Source organism: Haliotis rubra, unplaced genomic scaffold, assembly GCF_003918875.1.
Source record: "Haliotis rubra isolate DU_JTF1 unplaced genomic scaffold, ASM391887v1 Scf4, whole genome shotgun sequence".
NCBI lineage: Eukaryota > Metazoa > Mollusca > Gastropoda > Lepetellida > Haliotidae > Haliotis > Haliotis rubra.
Window position 1 is genome coordinate 1987501 of NW_025767079.1, and position 16240 is coordinate 2003740.

At 41.9% G+C, this 16240-nt stretch overlaps 1 protein-coding gene across 1 annotated transcript; it reads right to left on the minus strand.

Moving 5' to 3' along the window:
• Window positions 1-11096: 11096 nt before the first annotated feature.
• Window positions 11097-14939, minus strand: LOC124287077. The gene is made up of 4 exons (XM_046723555.1): window positions 14855-14939; window positions 13040-13175; window positions 12070-12227; window positions 11097-11268 (listed from the first exon to the last, which is right to left on the minus strand). Exons 2-4 carry the CDS (start codon window positions 13166-13168, stop codon window positions 11097-11099), a joined length of 459 nt encoding a protein of 152 aa, XP_046579511.1. The 5' UTR covers window positions 13169-13175; window positions 14855-14939.
• Between the last annotated feature and the right edge of the window lie 1301 nt (window positions 14940-16240).

A 16240-nucleotide genomic window follows, 5' to 3' on the forward strand; every position in this document is an offset into this window, starting at 1 on the left:
AAGAATAATCAACTAATACATGTTGGTTCTTGAACCTCTACCCAGGGTCAATACACTCCGGCCATCCATTGTGACCCTGGCTACTTTTACAACATTCGCCACCCCCAGACAAAGATTTGACCACTCGCTACCCGCAATCCCCCCATCCGGGGTCGTGACTCAATCCCACCCCGCGGCTCTCCATTATCAGCAACGACTGAAACCCCCTTCAGCATGAGTGGGCACAAATCAATGTTATTGCAGGTTAAGGGTATATATACCCCTTTCGTACCAACCAACAGCAGATCATTTTGTGAAGCCGAACAGACCCCGGTAGAACTGCAGATCACACGTAAGTAGAACTCCTTCAGACCACATATGTAAGTACTGACTTCTTTCGATTGTTGATACTACCTGAACTGAAATCACACGTGTATACTTTCACTGACCATTTGAAACAATTCACGACCATTTGCTTCACGTCAAGCTCATGTTGATACTAAAATGCTACATCTATCGGTCATACAGTATTGTAGTAACATATCAATTGTATATTGATTTTAAAGGTTCACGGTATGAGCCTCTTTTTACCCATACGAACCCAAGAATTTCAGTCAAAATTAAGAAACTTGTGTCAAAGTGATGAGATGTGTCCAAATGAATGAAAAGAAATATACTGAGGGAAACAAATAAGGGAACACATGAAAGTACAAATGTTCCTTTATTTTTTTCAAGGTTCCTTAAAAAGCTTTGTATCGCACTGTGGGTGCGAATCTGAATAAACAGAGGAACACTGCGATGAATTGGTGTTCCCTTATTTGTTTCCTTCAGTATATGTTCGCATTTGAAACAACACTTATGTTTTTGTAAGGCTGTTTGGAGCCGTGTTTTTCACGTGGACAAATGACTAGCCTTGGCATGTGTTAATGACTTGTGCCACTGGTGAGCAGGATACGCTTACTTCTCGTGCACACCTGGTATAATCACTATTTGAAATTGATTCATATTAAACACATGCTAATGATATAGTCGGAATAATCGAACACAGTTTTCTTACGAATCTAGAAAGGGTTTGGTCACTTTTATTTGTAAAGAGTACATCAAACATTAAACCAGAACTCCTTGTAACTGTGTCTTTATATAACGTGTCTGTTGTTCTTTACAATGGATGGACCAAGGCTCCTTGCTATTCTTTAGGCCTTATTATTATTATTATTATTATTATTAAGATATTGTTTGTTTGTTGTTTTACACCGTACGCGAGCAATAATGCGGCGGTCTGTAAATAATCGAGTCTGGACCAGACAATCCAGTGATCAACAACATGAGCATCTATCTACGCAACTGGGATACGTTGACATGTGTCAACAACCTCAGCGAGCCTGACCACCCGATCCCGTTAGTTGCTGAAGACCAGTAAATATTATTCTAACCCCGATCTTCACGGGCCTACATTGATATTGTATACTGCAAACTGTCAAGATAATCCAACACAAGATAATATATTGGGAGTCTATTTGTATATTTGTATGGAATTTATCTGTATCTGTTTCTTTGTTTTCAGCCTCAAAATGAAAGCACAGTGTGTTGCGTTGCTGTTTGTGATGGGCGTGGCCTTCGTCACAGCAGGCGGTGGAGAAATGAATCCACCACCGCGACCCTTTGGGGGAATTCTGGAAGACTTATCGGTAGGCAACAGCTAGACAAGGTCATCCGCAATACGTTTCATGTTTATTTGTAGCTGTATGGTTGGATTTGGTTACGACTCAAACTCACATCGTCACCAACCTTCAAACAACACGCATATAGAGGTATATATATATATTGATGTAGATGTAAAAATGAACACTCACTCATGTGTCACTTTATAATGTAACCACACACACACACGAACACGCATATTCAAGCACAAACAATCACAAAGACACACTCACACACACGTTCCAGCGTAATGACATTTGGATTTCCATTTTCTATTTGTCTTTTGACAACCCAGACCTACGTCCTTTGGTTTACGTTTATTGTAGGGAATATCTTAATGTCCCTTCCTAATGCTAAGCAGCCTAATTACGACCCGGGGTATTTATCTTCATAGAATGGAGAAAAAATCATCCTGGACAAGCGAGGATGGATCATGTATCCAGGTCCAGATAATGAAAACTCTTTTTTTTTTTCTTTTTTTTTTTAAAAAGAGAGAAGAATTTGAATAGGAAAGAGAGAGAAATGAAAATCTACACACCAAAGCCCCGTAGATTTTAGTTTGCAACAGGTTTTGAAACAATGGCATCCTTTTAAATCGTTGTCCATCTTCTCCAGGCTCCTGTCACAGTGCGGGACATCTTGGCTCTCGGCTGCATCCGAGCTCTCCAAGAACAGGAGCTACTGGGGGAAGTATTCCGCGAGAGGAATCCACAACCTAATAAACGCGGGCAAGAGCTGGCCACCCTTCTTGGTCGCGTTCTGTCCCGTGATAGGCGGGCCCCTCATCCTGATAAGCTCGTGCAAACATGCCGACCCATCCTGCTTGGACCACGAGAACCAGAAGAACCATAAGGTAAGAGAGTTCTTCATTCCTAGTAGACCGCCGATGTGGCCTATTGGATAGTGCACATGCCCTGACAGCGAAAGGTCTGTGGTTTCAACCCCGGTTGCGTCAAACCAAACGACGTTAAAGAATGGTACTTCTCACTCTTTCCGTCGATCGGCAGTGAGGAGTGAAATCAGAAAAGTATTGATATTTAACTTCTGCGAGACATGTCAGTTGACTGCACTATTTAACCGGCCTTTAAACGTCGCCACTTAAGTGAAATAATCTGTGAACACGGCGTTAAGGGACCCTCCTCCCTAAACTCCTACCATGTTTTGTGTCATTTATTACGAGAACAGGATCGGTAGTGTAACACCTCATTTAACTCCTCAAAAACGTGAAGATTTTAGAAGTTATTTGGAAATATCTAATAGTATGTAAATGTCACTGGAGTGTACAGGGCAGCTGTGTGTGAATTCTTACTTTAGAACGAAATGTTGTGCTTTTGTCATATCAGAGTAAAAATGTTTGCGTTTCGTCTTTAATGCAGTCGTTTAATGTCATATGCTGTTCTATGTCATGTAAGTGAGTGAGTTTAGTTTTACTCCGCTTTTAGCAATATTCCTGCTGTATATCCTACTATATATAATAAGCTCAAAGCATTGTACCCATGTGGGGAATCGAACCCAGGTCTTCGGCGTGACGAGCGAACGCTTTAACACTAGGCTACCCCGCCGCCCTCTATGTTATGTGAAGCTGCAGAGGTGTGATACTGTAATGTATAAAACAGGTATTTACGAGATGTTAAACCGTTTGCTTGCAGACAAGAGCCCGAGAGCCAACTGATGTCGTCTTATTCAAGGTACAGCTTCCATCAAGCCCAGTGCTGAACAACACAGACAACAACAGACTCATAAGTTCCATATTTTTTTAATCGAATAAATGAAATCTAATAATTCGATATGTTTCTTCGTTATTCATGACGGAATACGTTTGTTTACAAACAAGACCTAAGGCCTATTGTTGGTATACATAAACAGTCACACATATCAGTGTGATATTCTTGTTCACAATACGTCATTTACTAGTTGAAAGAACTCAACAAAGTCGGTAAAACAATAGAGAGACACAAGCACAGAATGAGATACCAGGCATTGTGTCATTGAGTAACTTAAGCAGTTGGCGACTTTTAGAACTACTAGTGCGTGATTAATGAATCATCTCATGTAATAACACATGGCACGATCTCACCTGCATCTCTATAGGATGCATATCTTCCTGCATAAATGTAAACAGACACTTGTACATTTGTGACATAACCTGACATCCCGTGGCTTAGCTCACTGCTGAAAAACACGATAGATTTGATGATTCGTGGAGTGCAATTAGAGCTACAGACGACTAGTGAAAAATACGAATGGGGAGAGAATTGATGAAATGAAGAGTACAAGTGACACTACCCCATTCGCATGCACCTGTTTACTTACATACGTGAGTTAATTTACACATGATGTAACAAATACACACGAGTGTGGACGTGCCATGCGAACGCATCTTGTAACACACGTGGGTATATTTACACAAGGAGCAAATTTGCATGTTGTCTGGAGGTCATGTATATGTATATTTACACAATGCAAGTTTGCATGTCAGTATGTGCGCCATGCGCACAAAACAAGTTACTTAAGTTAGTTATATACTGATGTTTAAAAATCAGAATTCCTACTCACAAGGTATCGGTGTAACCTGAAAGATGAGGATTTTAATTATGTACCCCATTTTGTAAAATTGGTAACTTTTTGTCAGTGCTGTCATCATGACGATATTGTCGAGGTATGGCTCTAAAGTGTTGCTAAACTCAGGGATAAATGTATTCTGTTTCTACTCCTAACACCCGAAACATATGACAGCAGTATCTGATAATCAGTGGTACCAGGACTGAAATTATGTTGATAAGTAACGCTAATATGGTTGTTAACCACGTAACGCCAATCCAGCGATTACCACTTTATAGGTTATAGCCAGTCAGATATTACGCTGACAAGTTGCTTACGTACAGAATTATTGAAGTTGAATATAAGAAAATGAGTGGGGAGAATTATTTGAGACTGACAACCGATATAACAATATAAATGACTTATACACATGACTATTGGTTTAACACCACCTGAATCAAAGAGCAATTATTAAAGTTTTGATCCCAAAAGACCATCATACCCTATCACTGGAATGGACAAAACATGTGCTTCACACAATATCTCAAGAGCAATGGATCACATGTTCGCCTTATAAGTGGGTGTGCGTGATTTAACACTCGTGTGTAGCTGACAGTTGTTTTACTTCTATTCATCAGAAACAGCAAACAGCACACTTTCTGTACAAACATTATGTTTAAGAACAACCGTCTCTTCACATTATTTTTATAGGGCATGTCTACTGGAATACAATTCCAGGTTCTTTCACACATGAAACTAGATCATGTTCGCGGCAAAGGCCTGCATGACATCTTGATGGGTCTGGTGACCTGATTGATAGGGTGTAACATCGTCAGAAGGGTCGTCATGATCCTAAGGATCCTCCTCATTCCACTCATTATCATAGATCTGGTTATGCATGTGACTAGACTAACGCTTAGTCTCTGAATATATATAAGTTTGATAGTAACAAACAAGCCCATTTATATTGAAAAGGAGCCCCAGGGAGACCAGAGATTCAGAACCTGAACCTGAGGAAATCTAGACTTGCTTTATTAAGGGCTTTAGCACTGCAGAGAGGGCTAGACTGTAGGGAAAATAACGTAGTTCAGGGACTGTGAGACAGACGAGCATGTGACAAACATTATACAAAAGTGCTCAGACGGCTATGATACTGCAGGCAACCTGAATTCTTGCACAACTTATAAGTCTGCAATTGAAAACGTTTGTTCATCTGAAAGCATATCTCTGTGAGAAAAAGGTTTGAGGAACCATGATCTTAAGATGCAAGATCTCCGAGGATAACTACTGGAAGGGACACCTCCTTGTCGGTGAGGATAATCTTACTTGACCAATGTGGAATTTATGAAGATTCTTCACCTCGACAAAAGATCTCAAACTTTGAAAACACTCTTGCGTCATGGACAGGACCAGGCCACACAATGTTAATGTCTATGAACACATTCTTCCTTGAGGTATCAGAGAGGGGTTGTCCCCATTTTGCCAGCAGGTATTGTTTAAAGGTTCCAGGTTACTGGACCGTGCTAATCTCTTAAAACAACAGGTGATGCTCTTTTCAGTTACCCCTGAGCTGATGAACACATTTAACCTTACCGCTGAGCTGAGCTGGTGAACACAGTTCACCTGAACTGACAGTGATACTTCTGCGATGGTACCTTCAGCAAGTGCCCGAGTTAATGTTACCAGATCTACTCAATCGCCAGCCTGAAGAACGGCTAGACCGCGAGAAGAGACTGCTGCAAGATGGTGTCAAGACTCCACCTGCTTACGGAGATAGTGTATCTGACCTTGTGGGACTATGAATAATGATGTATGCATGTGATACTGTGTATAATGTGATATTTTGTAATAATGTATGTTTGTATCATGATGATAGTGCTACTATTGCCTTATGGTTGTCGGCGGCGGTCTGTAAATAATCGAGTCAGGACCAGACAATCCAGTGATCAACAGCATGAGCATCCATCGGCGCAATTGGGAACCGATGACATGTGTCAATCAAGTCAGCGAGCATGACCATCCGATCCCATTAGTCGCCTCTTACGACAATCATTGGTTACTGAAGGTCAATATTCTTACCCGGATCTTCGCGGGTAATAAATGAAAGAATTCACAGTGTCAATGTTATGGGTAGCCTAATTACCCCGGACCATATTACACAGGGAACAACTGCACGCTCATTCATGTGTGTCCTCTAATCCCAGTTAATTCCCTGCTGGCTGCTGGCAAACTGGGGGTACACCATCAGTGAGTGCCACCCTTTTCTATTCAGGTAGTCCCTGTGGGACTCTTGTGGGCCAAATGTAGGACTGTGGCAGCCGACTATTGCTCCCGTACACTTTGGGAAATTCCACTTTTTCTCGAAACTTTGAATGACGTCTCGGATATCATATCGTCCCACTATAGCGATTGCATGTCTTGGTAGGGAACTTGGTTGTCCACTACAACGTCTAGCTTATGACTAAATGTAAATGAAAAGTTGAATGAAAATAATATACTGAGTCAAAAAAGAAACTTCACAAAATGTAATTTGAAAAATAATGAATAATTTTTCTCTGATGATACATCTATGTATCCGAAATGGGATCCCTATCTTTCGGCTCTAGAAAAACGTTAGCAAAACCCACTCAAACCCATCCATTCGTCGTGCAAATGATGTTAGTGCCAAATCAGGTTTTGCACGTGCAGTCGATCACGTGATCTTCGCATCGAAGTTTTCTTCATATGCACGTGTTTGCATTGGCCTCAAGAATTGAAAAAACACTTTTAAACCACAGTTCTAACGGTACTTGAAATGCCACGATTGTCAAATGTGCAACGTGAACGTGCCTTTGGCATGTTGCAAGCGGGAAGATCAGTTATTGACGTCGCAAAAGCAATGGGATGCAGCCGTCGTACTGTGTATGACTTGCGAGGTCGTCTACAACAAACTGGCACCACTTCTGATCGCCCAAGGTCGGGTCGTCCACGTGTTACGTCACGAGCAGAAGACCGTCAAATCGTACTACGTCACCTACGTGACAGATTTCTGCCGGCTACACGAACCAGGGCTGAAATGTTTAGAGGTCGACTGTCCTCACAGACCATTCGAAATCGGTTGCGGGCTGCCAATCTCCATTCTCGACGTCCATATCGTGGGCCAATATTGACGCCGTTTCATCAACGTCAACGTCTGCTGTGGGCCCAACGTCACCTCCGATGGACCCAGAGAGACTGGAATCAAGTCGTCTTTAGCGATGAATCCAGGTTTACCCTCAGATTCGCGGACGGCAGGCATAGAGTCTGGAGACGACGTCGTGAACTGTATGCCCAATGTTGTGTACAGGAAGTCGACAGATTCGGGGGCGGCAGTTGCATGGTGTGGGGTGCTTTCTGTGGGAACAACCGTTCCCGACTTCTGGTCATCCGTGGAAACCTCACAGCTGCTGCTTACCGCGACCAGGTGCTCACCCCTGAACTCGTTCCTTTCATGGCGGCTCATGGCCCAGGTGTACAGTTCCAGCATGATAATGCTCGGCCGCATACCGCGATGTTGACACGAAAATTCCTTCAAACCGCTGGAATCAACGTCATGGACTGGCCATCGAGGTTCCCTGACCTTAATCAAATAGAGCACGTTTGGGATGCACTTGGGAGAGGGCTTCGTGGTCTTAGGAACCAACCTCAGAATTTGCAGGAACTTGGCGCTGCCTTGCAAGAGCAATGACGCAGAATCCCCAACCACGTGTTCACAAGCATCAGGCAGTCGATGAGGAGACAGTGTTTGGCAGTGGTGAATGCGCGGGGCGGCCATACACGATATTGAACTGCGAAATTTCGCATTTTTATTCTTGTGACTTGACATTCTGTATACCCATGTTTGGAACGGCGGTGTAGCCTAATGGAACTGATTATGGCACTGTCAGTGTATCGAGTACATCACACAGGTCTCAGCAATGAAATAATAACAATTTAACCATCTTACCATCTCTTGTTCTTTTATAGTGCCCTGAAGAAAGAATGTGAAGTTTCTTTTTTGACTCAGTATATTTACATACCCTATTTACGTACTTTGCTGAATTATCATACAAACGCACAGTAACTTACTTCTACACATGTGTGTATATTTGCATATATGTAAATATACTCACATATGTAAATCATGTGCACGCAAACAGTGTATTGTTTTACATCTAACGGTAGTATTTCATTGAGTACAGGTAGTAATTGGAGTAAGCTACCATTATTGTGATTCATTCAACATTTATTCAACGTATGTCATACACATGTTTAAAAGCAAATTCTCCATGGCAAGCTACTGATTCATAATGAAAGCAGGAAGAAAGGTGAGTATTAATGCTCTGTGACGGCACACACTTTTTTTTACCACGTTTCTCGGACTTATAAAGCAGCGCAATATATCATGTCAACCCTGCAGCCGTTGCTTTTGAAAGGAGGTAACTTCAGTGAGGGTGTGTTTATGTAAGTGTTAGAGTGCGCCCGTGAGTTTGTGCGTGTGTGTTTCTGTGTATATCTGTGTAAACAACTCTTCGTTTTTCATCCGGGGCCCAAATAATGAGAAGCTCGAGTAAATAGGAATATACAGATTGGGTGGATACACCATAGTGAGTGGAATCGACCAATATTATATCAAATGTCCAGCCTCTGATGGCAATATGATGATCCTCGGATGTCAGCCTCCAAGATCACCACATTATTTTCAGTAATGAGAGCAAAATTCTCTATTCCTTTTCTAGCACATTATAAATTAGGGTTCAACTATTCAATCCTGGTTGACACATGTCATCGGTTCCCAATTACGAAGATCGATGCTCATGCTGTTGATCACTGGATTGTCTGGTCCAGACTCGATTATTTTTCAGACCGCCGCCATATAGCTGGAATATTGCTGGGTGCGGCGTAAAACTAAACTCACTCACTCATTCACTCAAATATTAAATGGAAAAGAAATCCATCTTATTTTCTCAAGAACTGATGCCATGAATATTGTGTCATGATATGGACCCGGAAGTAAAGAGAGCATTGGTTGGCTGTGCCGTCATCAGTAGGTGTAGGGTTTATGGCGCACACTTTGGTTTTCTGACTTGAAACTTTGAAATTATCAATCAAACTACAGAAAAACAACGCTTCACACAAACTTTCATTGTGAATCAGTAGCTAGCCATGGAGAGTTTGCTTAAAAACACGTATTTGACATACGTTGTTAATCTTCTTGACTCACAGTAATGGCAGCTTACTCCAATTGAATTACTACCTGCACTCAATGAAATAGCTGAAATTGCATTCCACGAACCATCAAATCTATCATGCTTTTCAGCAGTGAGCTAAGCCACGGGGTGTCAGGTTATGTCACAAATGTACAAATGTCTGTTTACATTTATGCAGGAAGATATGCATCATATAGAGATACAGGTGAGATCGTGCCATGTGTTACTACATGAGATGATTCATTAATCACGCACTAATAGTGTTAAAGGTCGCCAACTGCTTGAATTACTCCTTGTAATGATGTAATTAAGTTAATGATGCCACAATGGTATCTCATTTTATCATCCAAAACTGTTCCATAGGAGATATCGCTTGTGTGAGATCATATGATATCTCCTAGGAGATATCGTTTTGACAGTAGATTTTGTACAATGCCCTGACAATGCTATGACGTCATGAACTTGATGACATCACAATGCTATGACATCGCTGCACTGCAAATCTAATGGCAGAACCGTGTTCAGACCGTTTATTGAAAACTAATGAAGAGTGATTTTGGATGATAAATAGAATCTCACCCTCGTGTCTTCTTTTTTTCACACAAAAACGGGAAACCCAAAACGTTGAAAGTACATTATGAAATGGTTTAATGTAGAAATTTTGGGCTAATGGAAATTGGTCTGGAATTGGCACTCAAGCCTCTTTCACACGCAACATAAATTTTGTAAAGTAATGATTCGAAGGCTAACTCACCCGAGTGCCGTCACTACACATGCTCATGTCTCCCTCGTTCTTTAGTGCGATCCACATTATCCTTACAGTGTTCCCTACATCACTTTTCTGTCACAAAATCACCGATTTATATAAAAGCGCGTCATTCATGATGCACCGTGAAATCTACATATGACGTCAACAACCCTTTTCAGTTAGAGGCATATCGGCTCATTCCACGCCACACGTTAATTTGTAGATTACGGAATGGGACGAGTGTGCCAAATGGCATCGGATCCATTCGGCAATTGTCCGGAGAATAAAATCACAAGACACCAAGTCTACCCGTAGCATTCGTAATTGTCCGTGACCTATTCGACTCTTTCCGTTCAATTCCGTGACGTCACAGGCATGACTCGATAAATTTGCACATTTCGCAACAGTGTGGACGTAGCTCAGTCGGTTAGCTGTCGAGGTAACAATCCGAAGGTCGCGGGTTCGCGTCCGACGGGTTCTCACAAACTGGTTGCTTGTCTTAATGACACGTGACCTACGGCAGAGATCGTCCTCACGAGAAGTTGTGGTGCTGCATTCTAAAGGTGCTCCTATATATCAACACTCGTTGATAAAAGTTAAAATATCCTCGGCAAGCCTCGGATATTTTTAACTTTATCAACTCGTATTGATATAATTGATATCAGAAGACACTTTGGTGAGATTCTCTATTTATGCATGTGTCTCTCTTTTGCTTTACCGACTTCGATGAGTTTCTTTCAACTTGTAAATGACGTATTGTACGCAAAAAACTGATCATGCACACCAATAACAAGCTTTAGGTCTTGATTGTAAACAAACTTATCCCGTCATGAATAACGAAGAAACATATCGAATTATTGGATTTCATTTATTCGATTAAAAAAATATGGAACTTATGAGTCTGTTGTTGTCTGTGTTGTTCAGCACTGGGCTTGATGGAAGCTGTAGGGCTTGATGGAAGCTGTAGGGCTTGATGGAAGCTGTAGGGCTTGATGGAAGCTGTAGGGCTTGATGGAAGCTGTATCTTGAGTATCAGTACCGTGTCCGTCATCGACACTCTCTGACGACATCTGTTGGCTCTCGGGTTCCCATCTGCAAGCAAAAAGTTCAACATCTCATAAAAACCTGTTTTATACATTACAGTATCACACCTTGCAGCTTCACATAGCATAGAGGGCGGCGGGGTAGCCTAGTGTTAAAGCGTTCGCTCGTCACGCCGAAGACCTGGGTTTGATTCCCCAATGGGTAAAATGCCTTAAGCTCATTTCTGGTTATAAAGCTGGAATATTGTTAAAAGCGGAGGATAACTAAACTCACTCACTAACATGACATAGAACAGCATATGACATTAAAGTCTGTATAAAAGACGAAACGGAAACAATTACAAGCTGATATGACAAAAGCACAACATTTCCTTCTAAAGCACGAATTCACAGCTGCCCTACACAATCTCGTGACGTTTCTATAGATATTTCCAAGTGACCTGCACAGCTAAAATCTTCACGTTTTTGAGGAGTTAAGTGACGTGTTACACTGCCGATCCTGTTCTGTTAATAAATGACACAAAACATGGTAGGAGTGAGGTGAGGTGAGAAGGGTCCCTTAATGCCAAGATCACAGATTATTTCACTTTAGTGGCGACTTTAGTGCCGATCGACGGAAAGAGTGAAAACAAGTACCATTCTTTAATTCGTTTGGTTTGACGCAACCGGGCTTAACAAAACCACAGACCTTCAGCTCTCCGGGCATGTGCACTATCCATATGTGCACTCGGCCACATCGGCGGCCTACTAGGAATGAAGAACTCTCTTACCTTATGGTTCTTCTGGTTCTCGTGGTCCAAGCAGGATGGTTCGGCATGTTTGCACGAGCTTATTAGGATGAGGGGCCCGCCTATCACGGGACAGAACGCGACCAAGAAGGATGGCCAGCTCTTGGCCGCGTTTAGTTGGTGTTGGATTCCTCTCGCGGAATACTTCCCCCAGCAGCTCCTGTTCTTGGAGAGCTCGGATGCAGCCGAGAGCCAAGAGGTCCCGCACTGTGACAGGAGCCTGGAGAAGATGGACAACGATTTAATAGGATGACAATTTTTTAAACCTGGTGGCAAACTGAAATCTACGTCTTCTCCTTCTTTCTCTCTTGTTTATGTTTTTAATACGTGTTTTCATTATCTGGGCCTGGATACATGCACCATCCTCCGCTGCATGATCCATCCTCGCTTGTGCAAGATGGGTTTTTTTCTCCATTCTATTAAGATAAATATCCAGACCGTAATTAAGCTGGTTAGAATTAAGAAGGGACATTAAAATAAACGTAAACCAAAAGACGAGAAAACGTAGGTTGGGGTTGTGAAAACACAAATGAAAAATGGAGATAAAATGTCATTTAGGTGGAAAGTGTGTGTGAGTGTATGGTTTTGTTTGTTTGTTTGTGTGTGCGTGAGTAAGTGTGTGTGTGGTTACATTACAAAGTGACACATTGTGGCTAAATGGAGCATTCCTGTATATATCTACTTCCTTTGTATATCTTTACATGTCTCTATATGCGTGTTGTTTGAAGATTGGTGACGATGTGAGTTTGAGTTTAAACCAAGTTTAAGTCGGAACCAAATCAACCATGCAGCTGCAGTGAGTGAGTGAGTGAGTTTAGTTTTAAGTCGCTTTTAGCAATCTTCCATCAATATCACGGTGGGGGGCATCAGAAATGGGCTTCACACATTGTACCCATGTGGGAAATCGAACCCAGGTCTCCGGTGTGACGAGCGAACGCTTTGACAACTAGGATACCCCACCGCCCCATACAGCTACAAATAAACATGAAACGTATTGCGGATGACGACGTCTATAGAAGCACTGTTGCCTACCGATAAGTCTTCCAGAATTCCCCCAAAGGGTGGCGAGGGTGGGGCTGGGTCTGTTGTCATTTCTACACCGCCTGCTGTGACGAAGGCCACGCCCATCACAAACAGCAACGCAACACACTGTGCTTTCATTTTGAGGCTGAAAACAAAGAAACAGATACAGATAAAATCCATACAAATATACAAATAGACTCCCAATATATTATCTTGTGTTGGATTATCTTGACAGCTTGCAGTATATAATATCAGTTTAAGCCCGTGAAGATCCGGGTTAGAATAATATTTACTGGTCTTCAGCAACCCATGCGTCTAACGGGATCGGGTGGTCAGGCTCGCTAACTTGGTTGACACATGTTATCGTATCCCGGTTGCGTAGATAGATGCTCATGCTGTTGATCACTGGATTGTCTGGTCCAGACCAACAAACAAACCAACAAACAAACAATAAGCCCATGGAATGGTAAGGAGCCTTGTACCATCCCGTGACAAGAACAACAGGCACAGTATGAATACACACGGTACAGGGAGTTCTGGTTTAATATTGATATACTCTTTACAAATAAAAGCGACAAATATCTTTCTAGATTCGTTAGAAATCTGTTTTCGATTCCGACTATATCATGAGCATGTGTTTATGAATCAATTTCAAATAGTGATTATACCAGACGTGCACGAGAAGGTCAGCATATCCTTCTCACCAGTGGCACAAGTCATAAACACATGCCAAGGCTAGTCAATTGTCCACGTGAAAAACACGGCAACGAATAGTGCAACTCGAAATGTTATATGCCTCGGACATCACTGATGCTTCATGTTTGGAAATGTCCTCCACACAACTTCCATGAAACTTTTTTAGAGCACTACTGAAGCCTTGAAGGTCGTCACTCTAATCGAACAACTTCTCAGCTGGACATGCATGACGCTGTTTGAAATCTTGACAAAAAGAGCATACGCGATTGTACCTTAAAAGTGAAATTTAAACATCAAAACCTCAAGCTGTTGGAATATTTAAATTCAAGTTAAAGGTCTTGGACAAACTACCTTTTTTAGGATTGGATGTTTTGTGTCAATCAAACTGAAGGGATGCATTTTAAGTGTAAGAAAGAGGAACTGAGAAAGTTTGGGAGAGCTTTTAAGTCAGAAAACATACTTGTTAATCGACTTCATGGAGTTCGAGGATATTCACAAAACACCGAAATGTGTTTCTTAACTGTGATGGGCAAAAAGAAAGCTTTTCAAAACTTGAATAAATGTACAAATTCTCTCAGACACGAGTAAATGTTTTGTAAATATTTGACAACGACCATTTTATCTATCGCGTACTTGCAATTCGTTTACTTCTTGTATGTCAAAGCACGCTGGAATGGCTAAATGAGGTAAAGCCAAATGTCAAGAGATAATTAAAAGCAAATATTTTTACCATTCATTTCGAATCTTACCCTATATTAAAAACACACTGCCTTACAAAAACAATAAGTGTGTTTCAAAGCTTATGAAGAAACCTGGAAAAGAATAAAGGAACTCTTGTGCTGTCATCCGTTCCCTTATTTGTTTCCCTCAGCTTATATTTTTCATTCATATGGACACATCTCATCACTTTGACACAAGTTTCTTATTTTGGCTGAAATTCTGAGGATGGTATGGGTAAAGAGAGGCTCATACCGTGTACCCTTAAAATCAATGTACAATTGATATGTTACTACAATACTGTATGACCGATAGATGTGACATTTCAGTATCAACATGAACTTGACGTAAAGCAAATGGTCAGAGAAAATTGTTTCACAGAAAGTATCACAATCGAAAGAAAGTACTTACATATGTGGTCTGCAGTTCTGTCGGGATCTGTTCGGCTTCACAAAATGATCTGCTGTTGGTTGGTACGAAAGGGGTATATATACCCTTAACCTACAATAACATTGATTTGTGCCCACTCATGCTGAAGGGGGTTTCAGTCGTTGCTGATAATGGAGAGCCGCGGGGTGGGATTGAGTCACGACTGTGGATGGGGGGATTGCGGGTAGCGAGTGGTCAAATCTTTGTCTGGGGGTGGCGAATGTTGTAAAAGTAGCCAGGGTCACAATGGATGGCCGGAGTGTATTGACCCTGGGTAGAGGTTCAAGAACCAACATGTATTAGTTGTTTATTCTTTGGTAAGAGGACTTTGTTTAACCTTAGGCCATTGTTGTTTTCTGGTCAGTGGTAAGAATAATAGTAGTAGTAGTAATAATAAGTCTGGGCTGCGTGTAAAACTGGGCAAGCTTCCCGAGTTGATGGTTAGCTTAACCAGTCTGACTGTAAAACATAAGATGATGATGATGATGACGACGACGATGATGATTGCAATCTTCGAGCAGCGTCGGCCATATTCGCGTGCGTGCATGTGTGTCGGTGTCAGTGTGTGTGTGCGCGCGAGTGTGCGTGCGTGTGCGTGTGTGTACGTGCGTTTGTGAGAGCTGAATAATAGCGGATTAATTTACATATATTCATCCGACAAGAAAGGTTTTAATTGAAAATCCATTTTCAGCAGATATGAGTAACGATGATTATTACATGAAAAAGGCGGCCACACTTTTATTAAGCTTAGTAGACAATTGCTACAGAGAGATATCGGTTGAGAATTGATCTTCAGCAACCATGCTTGTCGGAAGAGGCGACTAACGGGATTATTTACAGGCCACTGCCGTATAACTGGAATATTGATGAGTGCGGCGTAAAACTAAGCTCAGTCACTCACTCGTGTTCAGAAAAACGAGCTTTTACAAAGCTTGACACGTACAGCTAAACACGAAGTGAGTGACCAAATGTTGTTTAGCGACAGCAATGTCAAACCTATCTCACGATATCACCTACTTAATCGTATCCGGAGTGAGTGAGTGAATGAGTGAGTGTGGTCTTTTGTCGCCGTTAGCTATATCAGCAAAATCATGGTGGGGGACGTCAGAAATGGGTTTCACACGATGTATTCATGTGGGAAATCGAACCCAGGTCTTCGGAGTAGGCTTACGAGAGGAGACATTATCCACTAAGCTACCCCAGCACCCTTGAATTTGGACCAAACGAACCAGTTATCAGACACAAGTACAATCATGTACACTGAGACAGTCAAGGATCATGTGGGGCGGTGGGGTAGCCTAGTGGTTAAAGCGATGGCTCGTCACGCCGAAGACACGGGTTCGAATCCCCACATGGGTACAATGTGTG